This window comes from Dermacentor andersoni, chromosome 1 (assembly GCF_023375885.2).
Source record: "Dermacentor andersoni chromosome 1, qqDerAnde1_hic_scaffold, whole genome shotgun sequence".
In the NCBI taxonomy this organism is placed as follows: Eukaryota; Metazoa; Arthropoda; class Arachnida; order Ixodida; family Ixodidae; genus Dermacentor; species Dermacentor andersoni.
The window spans coordinates 118,713,691-118,740,100 of record NC_092814.1 but is presented as its reverse complement, the minus strand read 5'-3'; the positions used below and the strand labels follow the sequence as shown (position 1 = coordinate 118,740,100).

Here is a 26,410-nt window from a genome sequence, read left to right as displayed (position 1 = left end):
CCGGCGTTACTTGTGGGATTTCAAATTCCTCTAGACTATTCTCTCTTCCATTATCGCCGTGGTGCCAGCGTGGTGCCATTTGTACTGTATAAATCACTATCGAACTCCTCAGCCACTTGAACTATCTATCAACCATCTGTCACAGGCAATTTAGACAAAAATTTTGAAAGTATTCGCTGACACACCCGGCATATTTCAAGGTGATGTCCTCTTTGTTGCTACAATTTCTGCACGCAGGTAGCTGTGATCCTGCCGTCAGGCCATATGCACTTTCACAGGACGCCATGTTTGCAACACACGCAGACAAGCCAGATAAATTTTTTTTGCCAGTGCTCGCCGAGTGTAGCCAAGCGTCTGCACTACGGGGAACACGGCCGGGTGGCCTACGTGACGCCATCACCGCGTTGAGTTGCGAGGCCCAGTATACGGCCGCTGGTCACGCGCACATGGCCAGCCTTCATCAGTTCTTGCACCTTCTTTGGGCACAAATTTCAACATACAACAAAGAAAGGTGCGCGCACACCTCTCAGTTCTGGGCCGCTATTTTGTAGCGATGCCTTACGCCTTATTCTATGCTATTCTTATCATCCACCACACACGGCCGCCTGATCCCGTTGATAATGTGGGCAGACCGTAGCTCTGACCACTGGCCAAGCGCGAAAAGCCTGAAAAAGCACAGAATCGGAAAAGGCATCGCTACAAAATACCAGCCCTGATGACAGTGCGCACGGCCGAGAGTGTTGATCGCCTCTGGCACCGCACTCAATTGACCACAGTGGTTTCTGACGCCCGGTAAGTAAATTCTCGCAAAAAATTTACAAAAACAAGTAGATGAGCCCAATCATAATGAACTGCGGGAAGGCTAAATTTGAGAACAGCCGCAGACAACAACACCAATTCAGCAAATCTTCGAAGCTATAGGCACGTCACCGATACGAATGAAATCGCGATCAATGATCCGGCGTCGTAGCAATCAGTATATACGACACTCTTGGTCGACGCAAGGCTCATTCGAAGATCTCTGCCGCTGACAGTCAGAGTCAGCTGCAGAAGGCAGGGAGGGGTTGTAAGCACCAGTGCTGAGCACTAGCAGGGATGTCTCTGTAAGCAACGGAGGCCGGCAGTCGTTATTTTTTTCGGCTAATTGCTGTCTCGTCTCACATGGTCGCTTCTTCGCTGAAGGTATATGTTTCTTTGTGCACCGCCTAGGGCAATCCCCATCGGGAGCAGAGAAGGCTTGCAAGCTTGAGATCATCCTTGGTCCAGGAGCTAGCAAGCTTCCTCTGCGGCAGTTAGTGTTTTCCTTAGAAAAGATCCGTATCGCAGTTTCCTGCTCGGAGAAAAAGCCTAGTGGGCTTCCGCGCTGAAAGCAGGCACCCAGGCATCCGACTCCACGCACCGATATAGATTGCAGCTGAGGAGCAACATTTGAACATATAATATATAACATAGGTGGTAGGATCTCTGAACATCTCCTTCTACACGCGTTCTACCACTTGGGCAGTCTTCGTGAAAAATTCAGAAATACGCCCGAGGGACGATGTGTAGCTACGCTAAGCATTCGACCGTTTTTATTTTTTTTCTCACTTTGTGCTCCACCACTGCATTTATCAAACATCTTGCACGTGCGAAGATGCATTTAAAGCTTTTAATATGGAAGCCTTGTATCAGTATCACAGTACGCGCAGTGCTGCAGACAGCCTGCGAATGGCAAAACCATCGCGCATTTGCGTTTGATCTTGTTAGCGTGCGTTAACATATCACTAGTACGTGTAACAGTGATGAAATGTTTATTTTTATTTAATTAAAGTAAAAGATGGAAGGTAGACGCTGCACTGGCGGGGATGACTACTGCTAATGAGTACTGGCTAGAATTCTAGAGAGACCAGCAACCATCAACTGAAAATGAAATAACCTATAGGCTGCACCGAAGAACGGCTGACAAAAGGCTGCGTATACTCTTATACGGAACGTGCGGCGGGCCTCACACAGAAGAAAAACAAAACAGGCGTTCCACTCACGCGATGTCCTCGAGGCGGATCCCCTTGAGCCTGGTATGCAGCAGTGCACAGGTCTTGTGGTCCGAGGTCGTGACGGCTCTGCGTCGGCCTAACGTCACCCCTGCCGGGAGCTCTGTGGAGAGGCGCGATGGGGCCCGTCGGCGCCGCGACGTGCGAGGCGACGGGGCTGATGCCGCAGCCACGGTCACCGCCAGGTTGCTCGGCCCTCCGCCGGCTGGCGCACATATTGTTCGCTGCTGCACGGAAGAAAACGCATGCCGGTCAGTCTCACTTCTGTTCTCGTTTTGATGCGTAGCCCTGATGTGGGCCTTAACGTAATCAAGTTAATCATTCGGGTTTTGTGCCAAAGTAACGATATGACTATGATGCACGCCGTAGTGAGGGCTTCGGATTAATTTTGGCCAGATAGGATTCTTTAACGTCCACGCAATGCACGGTACGCGGGCATTTTTGCACTTTGTCTTCATCGGAATACGGCCGCTGTGGCCAGTATTTGATCGCGCGCCCTCAGCCTAAGCAGCGCAACACCAAAGCCACTACGCCTCCACGGCGGGTGACCTTAAATTGGAGCGCTAAAGCCCTGAAGCTGCTCTCGTGACCAACATAAGACAGAAGCCGATATCATGCGAGATTATAAGCGCAAAAAAAAAAAAAAAAAAAGAATGCAGTGCCCCTCCCGTTTACCCACTTAGTTTTTTATGCCGGCATGCATTAGTACACTACTTGATGTGCACCAGCTTAAGAGACCGTTTAAAGTGTCCCGGTGCATCCTCCCACACGCACTCAGTACTCGCTCTCTCCCTCTTTTCCTCTTTCTGTTCCCCTTTCCCCCACCCCAGTCTAGTGTAGCAAACCAGGCGCTTGTCGTGCTGACCTCCCTGCCTTTCCTGTCCTTGCTCTTTCTCTCGCTCTCTATGCCGGCGTGTAATATAGCCAACGCTTTGCTCTGGCACTCCAACCCAAATCAATCAATCAATCAATCAATCAATCAATCAATCAATCAATCAATCAATCAATCAATCAATCAATCAATCAATCAATCAATCAATCAAATCAATCTTGGAATAAGACATCTGCAGAAGGGCTGCGTCCTCGACACTTCCAGCGTGCCTGAAATTCTGACCATGCTCCAGAAACCTCCCTAAAATGCGCTCTCTAAAGCTGGCTTTTTCGCAAGTGTAGCCTTCTTGAGGAGAAGCACGCATCAGTGGTTTCCTAGACGTCGAAGACAGTACAGGAAGCATACGCGTAGGTTTTGATTTTCTATTTCTTTAGGTTGGACGGCCTATGATGAAGTTAGCGGAATATATATAACGGTGACTTGATGTTTACATTTCGAGCAACGAGAGTGGTAGCGTATAGCTGAGGAGTAACTTGCGCAGTTATGTGTAGAATCAGGAAATTGACATTAACTTTCTAGTAGTTATACTTTTATTTAACAAATTCAACTGACTACGCATAAATTACTGAAATAAATTTATTATTTTGTTTATTCTGACAATTAAGACAAGGAGCATGCAATGTGCCTTTATTTTCGTTCGACCGGCGTCGATATTTCCACACACGTCTCCTCGTTACAAAGTCTCAAGTGCCTGCAAAGGATTCTCGGCGCAGGATTGTTCTTCGGAGAATAAACAAACAAGCTGAAAACTAGAGCTGCGCGCATCCTAGCACATCGCAGTCTCATGCAGCCACCTCAATGACTTCCGTGATTATCGAACGTCGCCTCTACTGGAATACTGATGGTGCTGCAGAGATGCGGGAAACCTCACCGGCGTCGCATTTCTATCGCCTTTGTTGTCCCGTTCCTGCAGACTTCCCATCATTTCTTTTTGTCCTTTCTCGGTCATAATTGCTTGCACCTCCTATTTTAAGGCGTACAAATGCTGAAAAATTTGGTCTTCTCACTAAGACCTCCTTGTTGAGGTTGCATTGCACTGAAGTGGTGGCCCATTGGTTAGCGCGTTGGGCCGTCAAGTGCAACTGTAGTCTGGCTGCGAAACCTGTCGTTCTGAGAACAAGTGGCTTGTGCCGGCTGCTAATGGACCTCCGTGTGATTCCAAATGCCTACAATCTACCGCGAAGGCTCTGTGTTTATGGCGTTCTGCTGCTGAGCAAGAGTTCGTGGATTCGATTCCCGGCAGTACTGGCCGAATTTCAATGGAAAAGACTTGGTTGCATAAACGCTCGCATTCTTAGCTTTAGGTGCACGTAAAGAACAACCAGGCGGTCAAAATTAACCCGGAGCCCACTACTATATACGACGACACTCATAACCAACCTTTGCAGTTTTGAGGCGTAAATCCCTAAAATTTAATTTTCTAGCGCCTTCCGTTGGCTGACGTTTCTCTGTATTCGAAAGATGACACCAAAGTTGAATTGAGGACTGCATCGTCCAAATACTGCAATCCTCAGACAGCCTTTCAAAAAATTGCTTTATTGGCTTATTGGACACCAGGGGGTGTAACAATCATCAAATGTATCGCAGGGAAGTCAGTTAACACTGATAGTAACTGCAGGGTACAATAGAGAGATGGTGGTATTATAAATCGGACGGCACAATTTTGACGCGAGAAGGTTGCGGCAACGAACTTGGAAACTCATCTGAAGTCGCGCTGTGGACACCGACAGGATTTACTTAGCAACCGATCTACCAGTCTTTTCCATTCTCGGAAATGACATTGAGAAATATTAGTATTGGGCTATTAGTTACAAATATTTTATTTTACTATTTGTTTACATGTCATATTACAATGTTGGAAAATAGCATTCAAATTCTCATAGAACTGCTATTGATGTGCTCACGACTATATAAAGAACTGTTGATACTTGGCCTTCGACATGTGTTCAAGTTCCTGTGAACTTTCGTTAGTTGAAGGTGTGTGGTCCCATATTTATGTCTATTTTGCCCTTATGTCTTACGCCGTTAACATTTTGTGGCTTTCAAAGCAGCCAAGGCCATTCTACAGCGGTAGCAGAAGTAGGGACACTGAGTGGTTTTGCGGCTTGCTTTAAACATTACAGATTATTTTTTTTCTTCTGCTGACCACAGAAACTGAACACGAAAGCTGCGTCTTCCAACGCTAATGTCCTGACAATTCCACCTTTCCACCAATACGTGGAACACAAATGCCGATGCAGCGCCATAAAATGAGACCGGTGGGAGTGCTTCGTCATTACGAACTGCAAGTTCCAACAATGAATTGAAACAGAAAATGCTGACAATTCGTTCCAACGTATCGATGTCGTGTGTTCGTACAGCGTTACACTGTTCACGCTTCGACAAACAGCGCCAGACCCTCCAGTGAACCTTGAATAGACTGGGCTATCGACATCTTACCGAAGCGAAGGACTTCGGAGCCAGACCTCACAGCTCATCTTCCCAGAAAGCTACATGAGCTTTTGTGCAGTGCATGAAGGCGACAAGCTTGAGTGCCCGACTGTAGATTCATGGCACCTTGTTTAGTGCGCGCGAATGAACTAGAATCATATAAGTTTACTCGTTCTATTTCTTTCACTCTCTTACCCCCTTCCCAAGCGCAGGGCATAGCAAACTGAACAAATTCCAGTTAACTTTCCTGCCTTGCTCCCTTCCTTCTCTCGCTGCTCGCTCTTCAGCTACATGCCGCGAGTGGAAACTTTTCAAATTAGGAGTCTCGTCATTCATTAGGCGCAAGTATTAACCTGCCTCTGCCTACGCGTATGCCTTGCCGAAGTTCGTCAATACAACGAATTGAGCCCCAATAAATTTTACTACAGCTCGCGCCATCTACCAGCCATCTTTCTTTTGGTGTGTACCGCTTGTTCACGTGTGCTATAGTGTTTGGGAAATGCGTGGAATACGAAACGCCATTGATAAGAGTCGTCTACTTTGGAATCACATACCAGATTACGTAATCTCTGTTTGCAGTGAAATTGCTAATATTGGATAACAACGACGCGTCGACCTCTTGCGACTTCAGTTCCCCCTTTGTGTGCCCGAAACTTAACCGAGCTGACTGCAATGGCTCGCTTTCGCCATCGCGGAGCCTTCTTCATTCGTTTTTTCCGAGCAAAAGTGAGACCCTTTGATGAGAGAAAAATTTCACGAGAATCGCTGTGTCATTTCAGGTACTTCTTTTTTGCCCTTGTATGCCCAAGTAACCCATGCCACTACTACAACACATCTGGCTTGAATTGCCTACTGGCTCGACAATGAACTCTGACCTCGGAATGAACTTGTCCCTGTGTAGGTGCATCGTTGTTTTTATTTCTCTTTCTTACTTTGTCATTACCTTTAAAAGCGAGGTTGTGTAACTTTGAGCAAAGTTTCGCAACCGGGTAACGATGAAGAAATGAGCCGTTGTCAAAATTAAATTTTAAGCTTTGTGACTGAGCGTTCCTTTCTTTGTCTTTAAAACGAATGATAGAGTGAAAAGAATAGAAGAAAAAAAAAGGAAAGTTGCGGGATATTTTATTTCTGAAGCAAAGTCAGGGATCGCATAAGCTGCTGCTGACAAGTCTAGCTGGGCTACTGCGGCTACTGCAAATGCACCCATTAGCAAGCAGCATAAGTATTAGTTAGCAGCTAAGTGAACTGTTTATTTCGCACAGATAGACGCTATTGTAAAGTATCCTGATGATGTCAATCATCACCAACGCCTTCTCCTCGAGGTTTGCAAATTTCGCAGCTGCTAGTTCAACGTTAGATAAACTATCTAACGTACGTATATTTCAGAGCACACATCCCCGGTCCTTCTAACACAGATTGTGCTGATGAACGCATTGTAGACCTCACATTGTATTAACGTCATCAATCATCTGCGTGCCGATGCAGAATCTCAGCGTTGAAATAACCCGCGACTGTCTTCAGCAAAGACGTAGCGTCTTTAATGCGCTGCCTTTGAAGGGTAGGAAAGCGGGTTGTACACAAACAACTCCGCAATCTATTTGGATGGCATGTATGACGACATGTAGTCTCCCGGAGACTTCTCAATCATGTATTCCTGCCATTTAATCACCTCTCATCTTTCTGATAAACTGCAACGTCGACTAGCCTCTCCATCTACCTCATCTCGCGCGTCGTACGCTCGTAAAAAAATTGGCTTAGACACCTTAGACATTACTGTGCAAGGCAGTTGACTAAGTATCAATTTTTTTTGTTCTTTCAATCAAGTGCAAGCGAAGCGCACCTTCTCCTCACCACTCAAAGCCGCCTCTTATCAGTTGGGATTAAATTATATTATTTTAGAAATAACATATAGCTACGCTACCAAACGACATGGAAATATTGTTCACATCATCTTCACTTCCTACTCATTCTCCGCCAAATGTTGTATTCCGCTTTCCCTTAGCTTGTCCCTATGAAAACGGTGCGCACTTTGAGCTTGACAACGACAGCTTTAGGTTGCAGCCTTTAAAACTGAGTTTTCTACGATAACAATACCTTGCACAGTAAAAAAAAAATTATTTTGTTTTTACACGTGTTTTCAGCGTACACGAACGGCCTCTCACAACGACACTTCTCCAACACCGCGGATAGGGGTGCAAATTCTCCGTTCATATCTACTACGGTCAGTGTGTTCACAGACAGTATTTCCCGCATGAGCTCACCGAGGCAACACTCCCTTATTAAGGCAGAAACCTGTGCTAGTTGGTGGTTATTCGTATAAGGGGACATTGCACTATCGCGTAAAAAAGGACACAACGCTAGACATCAACTGGCTTTATTCTCAGCAGGACACAAATATATAGGCAGAAAGACGCGTGCTTCATGATCAATCCCTGAAGCGCATGCGCAATGGCACCCTATTGTGCAATAATTTCATTCCCTTTGCTGTCAAAGATAAGTTTGGTTTGCTGACGCAGGCCTATTTTTCCCCATGAATAAGGAAGGCTTCGAGTATTTCACGCTCTCTCTGATCTGTGCTAGAAGTAAATCACTTGAGTCTTATCAAAGAGCGGCATGCATACATTCTCAGAGCGCTTGCAATGTGCCACCAAGTGCTCAGATCCCGATAGTGCCTCGACAAGCAGCTTGTGCTCCATTAGACGAACGTTGATACATCGGCCTGTTTGGCCGATGTGGCAACTTCCGCATGACAGCGGAATTCCGTAAACCACATCTGTCCTGCACTCCACATAAGGCAGTTCATGTTTAATTGGGCAGGGTGGTTTCCTGTGAGTGGCGCCACTGACAACTTTGCAAAGTTTCCCGAGTTTATCCAGTGCCGTGAGCACAACTCGGTCATTGCCTTTCTCCCTGCCTGGTGAATATAGGGCAGTGCCACGCATCTAGCCCGCACATGAGCATGTCGCTCAATCGTCCACGCCTGATCACCAGCTTTAACCACTTTTGTCAGGCCTTCAGCCACGGACGCTACAAGTTCCCTAGGGAACCTTGGCTTTGTCAGGCGGACTGCCTGTATATGTACACTTACATGAACCTTGTGTGAGCAGGACTTGTCCAGGGCAGCACGTAAGCATGTCTTAGCGATCCCTCTCTTTACTAATTTGGAGTCGGCAAAATCAAAATTGAATATACTTTTTTTCGACCTTGGCTGGTACATATAACAAACGCGCGAGTCGCAAAAGAAAAACCGAACATCCAAGAAATGTAGGCTACCCTCGTTGCTAAGGCCATGGGTGAAGGTCAGACGTTGAATGCATGATTAAAAACGGCTAACGCCCTTTGGACTACAGCCTCATTCCAAACACCTTGACCTATGTGCGCGACAACCAGAAAGTCATCGACGTACTAGAAATTTTTTAAAATTTTGTTGTCTTCAAGGCACGCTTCAATGCGTCTGTCCAAACTAGCTAAAAACAATTCACTCAGCAACGGGGCGATGCATGAGCCTATGCACACTCCCTCGCTGAATGAAACTACCGCGCTCAGAATTTACAAAAGTAGTGGAAAGATAAAACTCTAAAAGCGTTAAGAAATTTGCCATAGAAATACCCGCATCATTTTGGAGGCCCACAGTTCCCGACGATTCAATACTGTCCTTCACTGTCGCTAAATTTCACTTTGAGGAAAGGAATAAAACAGGTCTGCGATGTCAATCGAAAAAGGAAAGTTAGCTTCCGATGACCTCCCTTCGTGAGAGAAACAATCAATTATAACCTGGAACCCCTTATACGTTCACCACGCACCAACTGGCCCAGCAAACCACACTAATAACCTTTCAGTTAGACACTCTTAACGGGTCATCAATTGGAAGGTGCTTCAAGGTTTTTTGGAGGAATTCGGAAAAAATACCCTGCCAAGAACCTGCCTCGGTGACTATCGAACGTAGGGGAACTCCGGTTTGTGAGTTTTGGCCGAGATAATTACAGTCAAGCCGTTTCTATCGGCCCCTTCTATCTTTTTCTGAAGATTAGCCAGATTCAGCTTTCTGCTAAGGGAAATTTCGTGCTTCTTGAACTTTGCCGCGGTTAAATGCGTTTGCACAAAATTCTTCGAGGGTAGCCTACAGTTCTTGGATGTGCGGTTTTTCTTCAGCGACTTGGGCGCGTTAGTTATATGTACCAGCCAAGGTCGAAAAAAGTATACTGAATTTTGATTCGGCCCACTCCAAATTAGTGAAGAGGGATTGCCAAGACATGCTTACGTGCTGCCATGGCCAAGTCCTGCTCACACAAGGTTCCTGAAAGTGTACATATACAGGCAGTCCGCCTGACAAAGGCAGCGGAATTCCCTAGGGAACTTGTAGCCACGCATTCGTGGCTGAAGGCGTGACAAAAGCGGTTAAAGTTGGTGATCAGGCGTTGACGATTGAGCGACATGAACAAAAGCGGGCTAGATGCGTGGCACTGCCCTATATTCACCAGCTGACACACCGCCTTAAAAAGGTGGTGGAGGAAGGCAATGTCCGAGTTGTGCTCACGGCACCGAATAACCTCGGGAAACTTTGCAAAGTGGTCAGTGGCGCCAATCGCAGGAAAACAATTTGCCCAATTAAACATGAACTGCCTTATGTGTAGTGCAGAACAAATGGGGTTTACGGAATTCCGCTGATTTTCCTGATTTTCCCTTTATTCATTACTTCTTTCCACCTAGCGGGTTTCCGCAGAACTACTACGTCAATTCCGCTGTCATGCGGAAGTTGCTACATCGGCCAAACAGGCCGGTGTATCAACGTTCGTCTAATGGAGCACAAGCTGCTTGTCGAGGCACCATCGGAATCTGAGCACTTGGCGGCACATTGCACGCGCTGTGAGAATGTGTGCTCTTTGATAAGACTCAAGTGATTTACTTCTAGCACAGATCAGAGAGAGCGTGAAATACTTGAGGCTTCCCTTATTCATCGGGAAAAACAGGCCTGCGTCAGCAAACCGAACTTATCTTTGACAACAAAGGAAATTTAATTCTTGCACAATAGGGTGCTATTGCACATGCGCTTCAGGGATTGATCATGTAGCACGCATATTTTTGCCTATATAATTGTGCCCTGCTGAGAATAAAGCCAGTTGATGTCTAGCGTTCGGTGTGTCTTTTTCATGTTCCTGTCTGTGTCCTTTTTTACGCGCTAGTGCAATGTCCCCTTATACGAGCAACACTCAGTGCGGCCTAAAAGCTGCGTTAGGAACTACACATAAAAGTAGAGAGAATAGAAAGAAGACAGGAAAGGCAGGGAGCTTAACCAGACGCACCTGTGGTTTGCTACCCTGCACTAGAGCAGGGGGATATCGGCACGAGTAAGTTTTATGAGGACGAATAAAGCGAATTAAACGTTCGGCATGGTGACTTCAAGGGGGGAATTAAAAGTCAGTGCAGCGTACACGCATTCGTACCACTTTATCGGTTTCCAAAAACAGGGTATGCGGCTTCATTGCGCTACGTCACTGAACAGCAAGCTGGCTTCGCAGGATGTTAATATTAGGGACTAGGGGACTGACACTTTGGCGCTGGAAAGAGACGGCGTAGCCACCGGTTACCGTAGAGATGCGTCCTAGCTGGACCAGGAAACAGTGTGCTGCTAGTACGGAGGCAACAGCGGAAGAGTGAACGGAAACGAGAAGCCTGATTTGACGCCAAAGAGAAGAAACGCGAGCAAAGACAATTCGCTCATGAACGGCACTGCAATGCACCGCCACCAAGTGATGCATTTTATAAACTAATCAATCCGTGAGACGGCCTTGTCTTTTCTTTCCCGCAGGTGCTGCCATTCATGCAGACGTGTTGCAAACTGGCGATACCACAGTTAGTCCACAGAATGTATTGCAATAAGTTTGTTGAAAACGAGGTGCGGTAGAAATGTTACAGTCAGTATGCTTCTCAGCTTTCTTGAAGCGTTCGGTTAGTTTATAACTGAAGCACTTGGCGCGTAACGTATAAGCGTGGTCTGAACAGCACTTATTACTGTAAACGACCACCCGCGATCCCGCTCAGATTAGTTTTTAGCTATATACACAGTTCCTTAAGGCGGCCGCGTCAGGTTATGAAAAATATCTGCGTATAAGGAAATTTAGTCAGCTTCAATTAAAGAAAGCACCGCAGAGCTCTGTCCCTGCAAACAAGAATGTGTTCGCGTATGAATGTTTTAAGATTTTTTTTGGTACTCTTCGGCATGTGCAGAAATCTACATCCTGGTGCGTTAAATAGAAACAAAAGCAAATAAAAGAGGAGAGGGTTTACGTGTGCACAGTGAGAAAAGTTGGTTCGTTTCCCTGCATCATTTATCCTGATGTAGAGGAAAGTAGTCGGAGAAGTGAAAATAGTATTGATTTATATTGTATATAAGAAATAACCAAGCGTTCTTAGACGTTCGCATAGAAGTTATGTCACGCCGTAGCCTCAAGAAAGATTCATGAGTTCATTTGTTCCCAAATTATTTATTTTCCTGTGTTTTTCTTCAATCCTGTACTGCCCAATACGCACTGAAACATAGTTCGTAGCGTGTCGAAAAAAAGTTTGTACGTGCCTATATGCACAAATTTCTTGTATGCCAAGCACAGCATCGCAAGATGACTTTGAATAGAGGAAAGAACCTTCACGGTTACGACAGCTAGCACAAGGTGCTGAGAGACCGAGAAACAGATCCAAGGGTAGCGCTGCACTCTGTGAGTCTTCGGAAGGCTTTCGGTATAGTAGCCGTGTAGCTACCTATACAGAAATGTTACGGTGGCGGCACGCTCCTTTGTGGAACAGTTTCTCTTGCGATACTACCGCCAAACAAAGATGAATGCGACGATAAGAGAGAAGGGTGTGCACAAAGAGAGAATTAGTTTACTTCTAACTTGCACGCACTGCACCTAAATAAAAGAAATAATTAGAAGCACAAATCATGTTTCTTGGAGGCATCCAAGAGCGATGAATGGGCTTTCAAAGCTACCAGCCTATCAGACGCCTACGATGACTGGCGAAGTTCAGAATGCTGCCTGCGTACTGACACGCCAGTGGCTTATAAGATGGTAGGCATCACTTCTGATGGCAGTAAACTACACCCTATTGTAGACCGCTTTCTTTATGAATTATCGGACAAGCGATGTGAACAACATTGGTTGGTATGGAAGCTCTGTGCAGTTTTTGCGCAATTTCAAAACATGGATTAACCAGGCTGCTAGTTTGACTGACAGGACTTCATCCCGGTATGTCCGGAATAAAGTTGAAAAAACGCTGTATTTAACCAGTCTCCGCTAACTGTGGCTTTTGCGGAATACGGTAAGTAAGTAGTTGGATACAGAAAAGACGTCAAAAGCAAGCGAATTAAGTTGGAACTGTAAGAAAGTATCTGCGAAATACACTACCGCCAAGAACATTAAGGGTAGAAGCCTCCAGGACGCATGTAATAAATAGTAACATTGACAACATCGCGCGCATCCTGGACACCGGGATATAAACTAAATTTTATTCACGGACCTATGGGATGGCTGCAGTTTTAGCACGCGAAATCGCACCGCACCGATAACGGCCGCTGCGCTACGACATTCTTTAGTCTATGGGATTCCGGCTTAATAAAGTAAGCACCCAAGAGGCGCATTCGAGAACACAGCGGACGCTCTTGAGAGCCGACGAACGGCCGAGTGGACTACCAGAGAACGCTCACGGGAAGAAAAGTGTCCCCATTATAGTACGTCGACTTTGCGCGGCAAATGGTCGAAAATACTTAGCGCCATTCAGGGAGGCGTCTTTGGCGATGCCGTTAATGCAGCCCTCTTACGGGGGTGGCGCGCAAGTGCTGAGTGTTTTCATCATCGCGACGTAGCAAAGTAAACACCCGGCGCGTTGTGCGGAACTTAAGAGCAAAGGTAAAAAAAAAGCGTTCGTAGTATATAACTGAAAGGTCACAGAGCGGGCGTGGATGCAGAGCTGAAACGGCGCCGCACCGCGGTCGGTATGTTTATACCTACTCTCTGATAACGTGCATCGTGGCCAAGGCTAGGCCTGGCCTCATCCTATAATCATGCGCTGAATTCAGAATGGCGCTAGCCCACGCAAAGGTTTATGTTTTCATGGCCAATCCCGATAGCCTGGGCGGCGTCCTCATTAGAAGCTGTCATTTGGTTCGAACAGTGCTGTGGATTCAAGACCAGACTAGGTGACGCCCATTCTATAGCTGTTACCACGCTGCACGGTATTAGTGAGACGAGCTATACTTTATTACGGCACTTCGGCAGAACGCTGGCCCTGCAGTGAGGGCACGTCTGCCAGCCTCTGTAAGCGCGCACCCTGGGTGCAACAAAAGGGTGCCGGACAAAATGAGTCACTTTGGCAAGAAATTTGGGCCCCGTATAGCCAAAGTCTTGCATTTCCAGTATGTTCATGCAGTGAATGAGCCAGTGCGCACGCCTGCAGCCTTGTGCACGTTTACATACTTTGCGAAGCACAATAATGACACTCCCGCTCACTCTACTAGAGAAAAAGAAGACAACCCCTCCCCTTATCCTCCCCCCCCCCCCCGCCCTGTTTTTTACAACAAAGCTGGTGGCGTCTAGTTGGTCTGGATTTATCGGTCTGTGCTCACCGAAAAACAAACGGTAGCTAAAAAAAGATTTTTTAAGTTACCACGTAACACAATTATGTTTCGGCGTATATTCAAATTACAATTCAATGCTTTCACATCTGCAGGTTGTGTGTAAGTCATATTTTACAAATTTTGTGACGCATTTTACTTTGACAAATTGAGTTATTTCAATAACCCACTTGAGCCAGGCGGAGGGACTAGTAGAATGAGGATGCATGCTGCACTTCCGCACGCTTGCGTCCGCGCTTGACGAATGTGTGCACACAATGCCGCTGTCCTTGATGCGTGGGCTCTCTGCATGTTGCATCTGTAGCACAGGGTGTGCTGCGACGGTAGTGGGTAAACAATGTTGTGAAACGGTGCCGCCACCTAGCCGCCACTCAGACAGCCCTCAAACGGGAGTGAGAGAAAGGCTTCGTCTTTCAGTTTCCGCGTAAGATCGAGGTTACACGAATAACAAACCGTGGCTATCATGTCTGCAGCTTGTGTGTAAGTCTTACCTTGCGCATTTTCTGACGCGGTGAACTTTCAAACATTCATTTGGTTTACTAAGGCACTTGCGCTTGGCGGAGGGCCTCGAAGAATGAAGAAGTATGCTGCACGTGCGGACGCATGTAACGTACGTCGCTAGCGGTGTTGGTGCTTGTGTAACGTCGTCTAATGTCAGCTGTGCTTGTCTGACGTCGGTAACAGCTTCGCTGCACATCCACTTTCACAGGGTGGAATGGAATCCGATTTTTTAGAGCGTAGCTCTTAGGCGCCCGTTCCTGTGGCGAGCGTCGGCGTTCCTCGTAACCGAGCGAACGAGCACAGCGAAGGATGAAAGAGCAAACGCGGAAGGCAACGGCGGATGAAAGAGGCCGATAGCGAAGAGAGCGCGAGAAGGAAAGCGGAAGAGAAAGGTACGGCGAAAACGTGAGAAGCGTAGTGCCCCGCAAGATAGGCTCTGTGGCGACGACGTCTACGAGATGGCGCCAGAGTAGCGTAAACAAAGCGCTGCATAAGCGGAGGTCTGCGGCGGCTGCTGTGAATCGCGCCCACGCTTCACCCCCGCGCTGCCTCTAGCGATCTTCCGATTAGCGAGGCAGTCGCGCCCCACTTCGCTCCGTTTCCAACGTGCCAAGCGAGATGTACGTGCCAGCCACTATATCACGAAATGAAAATACGTATACAGCTGCGCCCAAATTTCGCATTAGGGAGTATTGTAATCATAGGTGAATTTTTTTAGAATCAACTTTATTTCTTCTCTGAGAGCTAAGTAAAGAGCAGTCTTGAGAACCCGGCGCAAAACCCTGCCCAGGTAGCACACAAAATCTTCAAAACCTCGTATTAATGGATTGAACGTCTCAAACAGATTTTTGATGAAACTCGACGCATTAAAAACGTCGCAAGCAGGATCGCTTAAAAACGAGGGGTGAGGACGTTTCAAAAACGTTTTCATAAGACTAGCCGTATCTGTTCAGTTCGCGTGCTGGGTTTTCGACGGCGCCGTTCTTGGCGGTAGAATTCCCCATTTATCGAGATCCAAAAATAAGAAAGGGGCTGACAGATGGAATAGCACACTGTGGTATAAAGTTTGTAAACAGGGATAAAGTGCCTCAGAAAGGCTGGCCAACGTTTCGATAGGAGGACCTATCTTCGTCAAAGGCGGCCTCGTCATCCTCGGCGTGTTAGTCTTAAAGGGTTAGTGCCGTGACGTCACGTGCGGGTGTTGTCGCTGGCGGCTGGTTTTAAAGAGAGAGATTACCAGAGGAAACAAGCGCTGTCGTCCGACGTCTGTGAGCTTCATTCCCAAGACGAGGGGACAAGAGCGTGAGAGTGCGCACGCGGGGAGAAAAGAAAAGAAATAGAAGCAGAAAAAAAGGAAAAAAAAAGAAAAAGAGGGGGTGGGGAAGCCAGGGCGGCACCAAGACAGACAAAAAAAGGGGGGGGGGGTGAGAGTGAAAGAAAAAGAAAGAAAAAAATGAAATTTTTAAGAAATACGGGGGCTTGGGAGCGTGTTGGGGATGCGAACGGTTAGGAGGTATTCCGGGGGAGTCGTTGGCGGCATGTTTTTGAGGCATTAAAACGGCCGGTCAAGCGGTGAGTGCGCGAGTAACACAAAAGACAAAAAAAAAAAAGAAACAGACAAAAAAAGAAAAAAAAACATGAGTTGAAAGTGACTTGAGTAGGATAGCAGTAATACGTCGAGTAATTTTGAAATAGTTAAGATGGCGACGAGGAGTCTGCGGTGCAATGTATGGGATGACTGAAAGGCAGCGGCATGGTCTTTCAAGGGGCACTGCCCCAGTCGCTCAACGTAGGTGTCGTTATGGTACGTCCACACTAGCGACAAAAACGCGCGCGACACACCGCGCGCGGCGAGCGGTGCTGTCGCGCGCGGCAAGATTCACGAAAAGCGGCAGCAACGCGCGGCAAACGCGCGAATGGGTGCGAGACCCATTTTTCGCGGCAGACGCAAAACGACCACCAATCAGAAGCGAGCCGCTTTACGAGCCGCGCTCTTGTGGCGCCACCTGTCGCACAAGCAAAGAATCATAATCTATGGGCTCTGAGACTGAACAGTGACACGCGCGCCGTAAAATCTCAGAGGCCATTTCCAGTCAACGGGGCTGTTTTTGTTAAGCCTGAGGCGTCGACGAAGAATTCGCCTCGCAATGGAGGCGTTTTTGGAAACCGTTCGTGGATATGCGTGTCTCTATGATAAATCGAGCGTCGGACAAGGAGCTGCGCGCCAACCGCTGGCACATTATGGACAGCAGTTTGGCATGACAGGTGAGTAATTGGTGAAGGCGGGGAAGCAGAGTGTGCGCCTGGCCCTCAGTGTCCCTGTACCGCACCCAAAACTTTCTCGTCCGCTTTCTGGCACCTCGGCGTCACACAAGTAAAGAACAAACAAGTATTATAGTGTTCACAGTCACCAGTAGCTCCTCGTCCGTATCCGACATGCCTGAGCGTGGCCGGCAGTGGCGCAAAAAAACACACACTTCCGATGGAAGACGAAATGGGCAGAACGGAGAGCGCGTTGTCACGAGAAGTATCGAATGGAACGAGACAACGCGGGACTCCACGGGCCGCTGCCGCGTGCCGCAAAACGCGACTGTGGACTTGCCCGCACGCGTCTGCCGCGCGGGCGCTTGCCGCGTGCATCGTGTCGCGCGCGTTTTTGTCGCTAGTGTGGGCGTACCATTACGGCGGCATCCAGAAATGGCGATACTCTGTGTTGAGGCACCGAAAAAGGCATATTGACTTCGGAATGTGTTGATGAGGGGGTTTAAAAAAATAGGTTTAAAAAAAGGGGGGGAAGGGAAGGGAGAGGGGGAGGGGGGGGACCGAAACCGGAATAACAAACAGGAGGGTGACGCGCGCAGAAGCGGGCGGGGGCAAGTGTACATGGAAGAAGGGGGTCGTACAGTTGGTATAGACATAAAAACCTGAAAGAGTACAATAAATTGAATAGTGGGCAGGAAAAATGTTTTTCGAAATGGAAGAGTAGGTGAGGTTAAGAATTAAAGTTAGCGGGTGGCCTAATGAGTTTTGTGTCTTGGTTGATGATATGACAGTTTCAGATTTAAGTTACCGCTTTTAAAGATTCTAAGTTGCCGCGTGCCAAATTAATTCCTGTCGGGTGTAGGCAATTAAACTTGTGTATGAGGTAGGATTCCGTATACTTCCTTTCGCGAGGGGAACGGAAATTTGTTTGTAGTATATAGAGCCTTGCTTTGTCAAATATATGACCATGTTCATTAAAGTGGCTGGCTACTGCTTTGGGTAAATTGTGTTTTGTGTCCGCGCGGTGACCATTGAGTCTTGTATTGATTTGTTGTCCAGTCTCACCTATGTATTGTTTGCTACAAGCGGCGCATTCTAGACAGTAGACTACGTTGCTTGATGTGCAGGTGAAAGCCGAAGTTACCTTGTGTGTGTAATCTCCTACTGTAGTAGGAGATTGAATGTGTTTGCATGTAGAGCACCTGGGGCGGCCACAGGGCTTGGTTCCCGCCCAACTTCCTCTTTTTCTGTAGTTTGGCGTGCACAAGAACATCTTTAAAATTAGTGTTGCGTCTGTAGGCTACTCTGGGAGGGTCGGGAAAAATCTTCTTAAGTTTCTGGTTGCTGGTGAGAATTGGGTAGTATTTAGTTAGGATGTTATTCACGTTTGGGAGTGCGTTTGAGAATTTAGTAGTAAGAAGAGGCGTTGTTGTTCTTGTGATCCTCGGGCGGGGCTTGAGGACCTCGGCTCGATCAAGTTTGGTTGCAGTGATGTAGGCTGTTTGAAGGTCACTGTTTGGGTGGTTCCTGTTCGATAGCGTTTCTTTAAGGTGATCGAGTCTATCTATGTAGTCTTGGTTTTCAACGCAAATGCGACGTAGTCGTGTGGCTTGGCCTTTAAAGATGCCTTGTTTGCAATGTCTGGGATGGTGGCTGGTATATTCTAGGTACTGTTGTTTGTCGAAAGGTTTCCTATACAGCGTTGTCTTTAGCTCACCATTGTCAATGTATATTGTTGTGTCCAGAAAGTTTATGCGCTCAGTTGAGGATTCTGATGTGAATTTTATTGTTGGGTGAACAGAATTTAGAAAGGCTACATATTTATCTAGACTGCCTTGTCCATGTCCCCAGATTATGAGTATGTCGTCTATGTATCGTAGGTATGTGTGGGGCTTGGTAGTGCAGCGCGATAGGAAATCTGTTCTAGAATCCCCATAAATATGTTCGCGTAGGTTGGTGCAAAAGGCGTACCCATGCTTGTACCATGTATCTGTAGGTAGTAATTCTCTTCAAATTCGAAGTAGTTATGTGTTAGAACTAATTCAAGGAGAGACAAGTAGACTTCAGTAGAGTGTTGTGCATTGTGTTTAGACAGCGTTTGTTTTATCGAAGATAAACCATCAGGGATTGGAATGTTGGTATACAGCGCCGTGACGTCTAGTGTTGCGAGAATTGTGTTGTGGGGTAGTGTGCCTTTAGTATTAATGTCCTCTATAATTCTCAGCAGGTGGGGCGTATCTTGTACAAATGACGGAAGTGCTTTTGGCAAGTCACCAAGGTAGTGGTTAAGGAATGTGGAGATGCTCTCTGTCGGGGTGTTGTTGTTTGATACTATCGGACGGCCTGGGATAATAGCAGTGTATAGTTCAGTGGATGGAATTTTACGAATTTTCGGAAGGAGGTAAAAACGCCCGGCAGTGTTGTTGTTTGGTTTAAGAAATTTGTATTCTGACGGTGTTATCAATTCATCAGCCAAAAGTGATTTCAGCCTGTTGGTAATTGTCACTGTGTAGGACAATGTCGGATCGTTATCTAGTTTGCGGTAATGTTCTGGGTTGTTTAGTTGTCTGTAAGCCTCGTGCTTGCATTTTTCTATTGGCCAAATAACTATACTTCCACCCTTATCTGCTTCCTTAATAACAATGTCATTCCGGCAACTCAGATTTGAAATGATATGACTCTCCGACGCAGTTATGTTTTTAGGTCGCTTAGATGTCTTGGATTGGCTTATAATTTCTTTAGTGACAGTTTTAAGGTATATGTCAAGTTCTATGGCTTGTTATGGTTCGGGAGTCCAAGTGGATTGGGCTCTAAGTGGTGTCGTCCCGGTGTCTGGTGTTTCTGCAAAAAAGTGTCGGATACGCATTCGTCGGGAGAATTCTGAGAGGTCCTTGTGAAGCTCGAATTCATTTATTGTGTTGTTCGTGGGGCAAAAGTTTAGGCCCTTGCTGAGTACGTCTATTTCTTTTTGACTTAATGTTTTTGAAATGTCTATAACATTGGAGAGGTTTAGTTCTGTGGAAGTTTCCTTCCTGTCTGGTACTTCTAAACTCGAGGTCCCTCTTGTCTGCGTGTGGTGGCTGTTTGGCTGGAAGGTTGTTTTTTGATTAAAATTTGCTTTTTTTCCTTCGTTTTTGGACCAATTTTCTATATTGTTTTTCGTCGTAATGTTCTGAATCTCTCTTCTCATCTGGTGCCAGGGTTATCTTCCGAAGTCTGTGGCAAAAAGGTTCGATTTGCTTTTCGCAGTGTTCTTTGAGGATATTCAAAAGTGAAAGTGAGGCATTATGTAATGTTGTTTGCCAGTTTGCACGATGGTGTGGTGGGAGTGTTCCTAGAGCTGGTACAGCCTTGAGTGTTAGACCTTTAGGAATTATATTTTTCTCTGTGCAGATTGTGTAGGTTTTCAGATGGGAGGTGTAGCTCACATGTTTTTTGGTAAGTTTTCTAGCCTGTAGGAATTCGGTGCTTCGTGGCATTGAAGAGTTATTGATTTGCGATGTCTGTCATTTACTTGTCTTTTTGCGGGCAGATTTGCGTGGGGTGTTTTTCTGTTCGGCCGGTTTATTATCGTATGCCTGGCTTAATTCTATCTCGGTCTCTGTTTGAGTTTGTGTGTGTGCAGGCAGGCGTGTGGGGGTCTGTGTGTAGACTTCGGTGGTGGGTTTTCTGTTGTCTGTTGCCATTGTGTCTGTTTGTACTGTGGTTGATGTCATTTTTGGTGTTGTGTGTGCCTTGTGGTTCTTTTCACATTTCTCTGTCTGTGTTCCAACTGTTCTTGTGTTGACTGTTTCACTTGTGCAGTGGCTTGCTTCCCATTCCACTGTCGGTATTCCCTGTGTTCTCGAAGTGACTGTCGCAGTTGTGTTGTTCGCGGTGGCACGCTCCGCAGAGTTAGTGGGGGTGGTATTTGAGGTGGAATTTAAAAGAGTTTTTCTGTACTTGTCCTTAATAAAGGACTTGATGTGTTGGGAAACTAGCTTTTATTCCACTGCGGTTCAAGTGGAAGCCGTCCCAAGCTAGGTGTTCGTGTGGTGCTTCGTGTATTTCTGCGTGGTGCATGGTGTCAACATTCTTATGGACGTGTTCTAAGTTGAAAATTAATGAGTTGAGCTTGTTAATCTCCTCACTGTGCTTCATGAGTGTATTAGTTTGGTAAATTAGTGGGCGGTGTTTGTTTTGTAGGCGGGGAGCGACAGTCGTTATGGTTATATGTGCGTTTGGGCGAGCGGCTTGAATGGTTCTTATTACGTCGCTCATGGACTCTATCGTGTCCGCGGCGCTTTGTGTTCTTAGGTTGTTTGTGCCTACATTGATAATAAAGTGTGTGGTGTCAACTGGCGTATCACAGACTAGCGGTAGAATATCTGATGTTTGTGCCCCACTAAGGTGTCTTATGTATGGCGCGTGTGGGTCTGGTGGAAAATGTTCCTTCAGGTATCTGTACTGACTGTCTCCAAGGACTGCTACATGGGCAAAGGATAACAAGGGGCACTTACCCTGTTCCGTCATCGTCAGCTGGCATAGAAGTCCAAAAACAAGAAAGGGGCTGACAGATGGAATAGCACACTGTGGTATAAAGTTTGTAAACAGGGATAAAGCACTCGTCGTGTCAATTGCTGCTGTATTCGCCCTGAATTACCATGAGTTCGGCTAGGAAAAAGAAGCCTTTTGTGGTGTTGACCTCACGCCAGATGAGATGAAGGATTGCAAATGAAGTTGACGTCGGAACAGGCCACAAAGAAATGGTGCGCGAGTGCAGTAACATTGAAGCCGCTCTTTGTGACGCGGACAACGGCTCCACATCGACTTCGGAGGAGCGCTGCCAGTCAGTAGACCATGCGAGAGTTAGTGCTGATTCTGACTGAGCATCCTCCATTTCAATAGCTTTTGCTTTTTTCATAAATTTTATCATGATTCCATTGTTTCTGACGATTTATTCCAATCCCCTGCAGTAACTTTTTTGTCATGCACCACCGGTGCAAATGCGAAACGACCGATATGTCACCCTCATCGTTTTGCAAATTCATTCATACCATGCACTATCGTCGAATGGAACCGCTTGCCATCGCACGTAGCTACTGAAGGATACGCGGCAAAATTCAAAGAGCTGCTACACAGTGAGCGCAGTGCCCGACCTAATCACTTTCTAGTGATTTTAATTCTGGTGATTTTAATATGCCGAATATTATGTGGAACAATCATCCCCCCCACAGTGTATCCTAACTCCTCTATGGCGCAAGGTTTCTTAGAATTGTGCAATACCTTTTCGCTGACCCAAATCTTTAAGGAAGCAACAAGAATAACCACGTCTGTTTCCAATACACTTGACCCGACCCGATCTTATTTCCGACCTAACATGCTTGCCAGGTAACAGCGATCATTGCCTACTTTCATTTAAAGTTTGCCTCGAGCGACCTAAACCGATTAAAAAGATCAAGACATTAAGAAATTATAACAAGGCTGACTTTCTTTCAATTAATAATGAACTCGCGGTGTTCCTTGATGAAAACTTGCGTGAATTTGAATGCCGTAATGTTCAGTCAAACTGGAGTATCTTTGTTAATAAAGTCACTGAATTAACAAATAGGCACATCCCTGTTAACACGATCACCTCTAATCTAAAAAAAAAAAAACATGGTATAATCGTCAGCTAAAACACTTGTCTAATAAAGAAAGCGCCTGTTTAAATTGGCTAAACTAAGCCGTACCAATGCTCGTTGGTCAGCCTACAAACAGAGTGCCGATGAGTACGCGCAGGCACTAAAAGACGCCAAAGATAACTTCCTAAGCAGCACATTACCTTCTATGCTTAAAACTAACCCTAAACAATTTTGGCGCACGGTTAATTTTAAAGAAAATAATATAATAGCGCTCAGTGACGTTAATGGTGACGCTTTACCGGCCAACCAGTGTCCCGGAGTACTAAATGAAGTTTTCGCAAAACATTTGTCGTTAACGAACAATTCCACTCCGCCACACCTACGACCATATGACCATGATGTAATGTTCCCTCTCATTATCAGGTATGATGGTGTCGCAAGCATTATTAGGTCACTAAAACAATCCTCTGCGCCGGCTAGTGATCACATTATATGTGAAATTCCTTCAAAGCACAGTTTGTTACACATCAATCATCTTAACTAAAATTTTCCAGCAATCATTGTACGATGGTTTTCTTCCATCTGAGTGGAAAGTCGGGAAGGTAATTCCAATTCATAAATCAGGCAATAAGCATTCCCCTCTAGATTACAGACTGATTTCGCTCACAAGTATACCTTGTAAGATACTAGAGCATATCTTGGCTTCTCATCTAGCTACTTTTTTGGAGTTGCATTCATTTTTCGCACCATCACAGCATGGATTTCGCAAATCATACTCGTGTGAAACTCAACTAACACTTTTTGTACACAAACTAAACACCATTCTTGACAATAGGTCCTTGGCTGAATGCATTTTTCTTGACTTTGCTAAAGCCTTTGACGAAGTGTGTCACAAACTGCTCATCTATAAATTACGACTACTTAAGCTCGATCCCTGCATTTTAATCTGGATTGAAAGTTGTCTTGCTAACCGTTCTCAGTTTGTTAGAGCTAACGGCGCGAATTCTGAAGAATGCACAGTCCATTGTGGTGTACCGCAGGGCTCAGTCCTCATTCCTCTTCATTTCCTCATCTATATTAACAATTTACCATCCTGCCTTTCCTCATCCGTTCATTTGTTTGCCGATGATTGCGTAATTTTTCGAGAAATAACAAGTCCAAATGACACCGCTCTTCTTCAAGTTGATATTAACACAGTCTTTGAGTGGTGTAATACATGGCTTATGGAACTAAACATTAAAAAATGCAAATTCATGCGAGTGTCTAGAAAGATTACTAGTTTACCCATTTATCACTTAAATAATTCACTACTCGACAACGTATCTTCATATAAGTACCTCGGAGTTCACATCAGTAGCAATCTAACATGGGAAACTCACATCTGTCATGTTGTCTGCAACGCTAATCGCATGCTCGGATATCTTCGTCGTAACTTTGCAAAATCACCTTCGTCTCTCAAACTAGTGCTATATAGAACACTCATCCGCCCTAAGTTAGAATATGCCGCTTCCGTTTGGGACCCGCATTATAATAATTTGGTACATTCGCTTGAAATGGTGCAAAATAATTCGGTCCGTTTTATACTCTCTAATTACAATCGAATCGCGAGCATCACGGTAATGAAAGCTAACCTTAATCTACCTACGTTTGCTTCTCGACGTACGATGCTTCACTTCAGCCTTTTTCACAAACTGTAACATCATCCCTACCTGCGTGATTTACTAATACTTCTTCCCCATTACGTTTCGCACCGTCTGGATCATGCTCATAAAGTTGGCATTCCATTGTGTAAAACAGAATCATTCCTACAGTCCTACATACCACGCACATCAAATGATTGGAATTGCCTTCCCAAATTCGTAGTAGCAATTTCAGATCATGAAAAATTTGTGACTTCATTAACCAATGCTCTGTAGCATCTTGTTTTAGCCTGCCTCTCTTTAGCTATTACTGTATAATTGGAAAAACTAGACTGCTTCTTTGTATATATATATATATATATATATATATATAGTATTTTTGTACCATGTATTTTGCCTCTTCATAACTACTATCGCGTAATTAGAAACATTGTGGTGCTTCTTGTAGTTAAAATTTTGTTGTTTTTCTGTATTTTGTAACACTCCCCTCTGTAAGGTCTGTTGACAGTGAGGGTACAATAAATAAATAAATAAATAAATACACGTTTTGTTTTCAGTTTTTTTACACAATCAGATGTGTTTTACCGATGGCATGTTAATCTTTCCCCTGTTACATTTTGTAAGCAGTCTCGTGCGGTGTACTTATAAGGCGTTTTCTATATTACGCATGAATAAAGGGATCGAGTTAAAGAGCGAACATCACTGTCGATGGCACCGAAGGAATGCATCGGTACATCCGTTATTATAGGAACGGTGCTCTGCAGAAAGTGTTGCGGTGAATTCTACTGGGAGCGCAATGTCTACAAGAACAATGTGCAGAAACCACCGTCGATGAATGTCAGTACAAGCGAATAGCCCGAACGAGCGAGCGAACGAAAGAACGAGAGCGGGCGAACTATAGTTGGCGAGAGAGCAAAAGAACGAACGAATGTCTTCCTTGCACATCAACAGTACTTACGACCGACCACTGACCTCCTAACAAACATAAAAACAGCGGGAGACAGTAGGCTATTCGCTTTAATATTCATGGGACTCAACGGTATGGGCTCGGCACGCTTGGGCGCATAGCTTGGTGTGATCACGCCTGCTCAGACGCGGCCATCGTCTAACCTCAATGATGCGGCACTGACGGTGTCCGAAACGAAAGGGTGAAATGAAAGGCCTGCGAAATGCACAGTTGAAACTCCCAGCTCACTGCTCTTGTTTGAAACGGAGTGGCATATCGAGAAAGTGAGCCAGCGCGCGAAAGAACAACAGAAGAGAGGGCGGCGTCTGACTCTGCGCGTCATGATTCACAGTCGATAAACAGAAACGAGCAGCGTACACGACAAGCACGACGCGCCTACCAAGCGCTCACACCGCGGCGCTTCAACAGCCCATCAGCTAAAGCCCCTTGATAATTTACCGTCAACACCATGAACACAATCCAACCTTGCGCAAGGTGGCGATACGATACCGTCGTCACATCGGTCACATGACCAATCGCGTGGCCAAGGCTGCCGTGGCTGCCGAGTGAAACAGGGCTGTGCATATTTCAGCATGCAATCGTGCTCGTTTGGGCAGTCATGTATTTCTCACTGTTGTCGGTTGCGCTGCCTTTTGTCAAGCAAGTATTGTGCTTTCTTATCTTCGCACTGCGTGTGCAGCGATTTGTTTGTATGATTTTAATTTGGAGATCAGCTGAGTTTTTCATTCGAGAGCGCCTAGTGGAGGGCACCAATTTGCTCTTCAAGCCAATGTTCAAGCTCATTGTCATGTCGCTGTGGCTATGTGAGGCGCCTTTTCAGTGACGTTGTAATTAAGGCGTTAAGAGCAGTATTAAGATGAAAGTTAGAGACGAAATATTGCTTTTGGGTGCCTGGCATCGGGATCGGCCGTCATGCACGAAACTAGGAAGTTTTGCAGGATGCGAAGAAAGGCGGGAATTGCGATGTCTGCGCACGTTGCCTATATCCCCTAGACAGCCGTCATCGTAGTATTTCAGTCTCCCCTTTAGCAAGAATGTTGCAGACAAGAGAACTGACAAAGGGGCTATCTGTTAATGTTCATTCCGAGCACGGCGGCGCAAAAGATGAGGTGAAGTACCCATCCTATTTCCTTGCCTTGGGCTGCAGCGCACTCGTAGAATAGTACGTGAACTGCACCTTGCTGTTATCGCTCGCGGTTCAGCTTCGATTGTGTTTTGGCCCCTTTTATTCCACGTGACTGGTACTTTGTGTCCAATATTAGACGGCCGAATTCGGTTTTATTCGGCGCCTTTGAATGCTAGCAATATATATCGCTGCTTCTAGCTTTGTTCTTGCTATAATTGTTGTAGTTCGCGATCGGATACTGCATATACTCTGTGCAACTCATTAGTGGATACTGCATTCGTGAGTCGTCAATCCCCTTGGTGTAAGATATGCTGTTACTCGAGGTAGTCACTA

At 45.9% G+C, this 26,410-nt stretch overlaps 1 protein-coding gene across 7 annotated transcripts in view; it reads right to left on the bottom strand.

Annotated features, from left to right (window-relative positions):
* Nucleotides 1-26,410, bottom strand: part of cac (calcium voltage-gated channel subunit cacophony) — a 674,132-nt gene that overhangs the window by 346,465 nt on the left and 301,257 nt on the right. For all 7 annotated transcript variants that reach the window (XM_050193695.3, XM_055061950.2, XM_050193689.3 and 4 more), the window contains exon 3: nt 2,022-2,257. In XM_050193695.3, the coding sequence (XP_050049652.2) occupies nt 2,022-2,257 (236 nt within the window). The remainder of the gene's footprint in view (nt 1-2,021; nt 2,258-26,410) is intronic.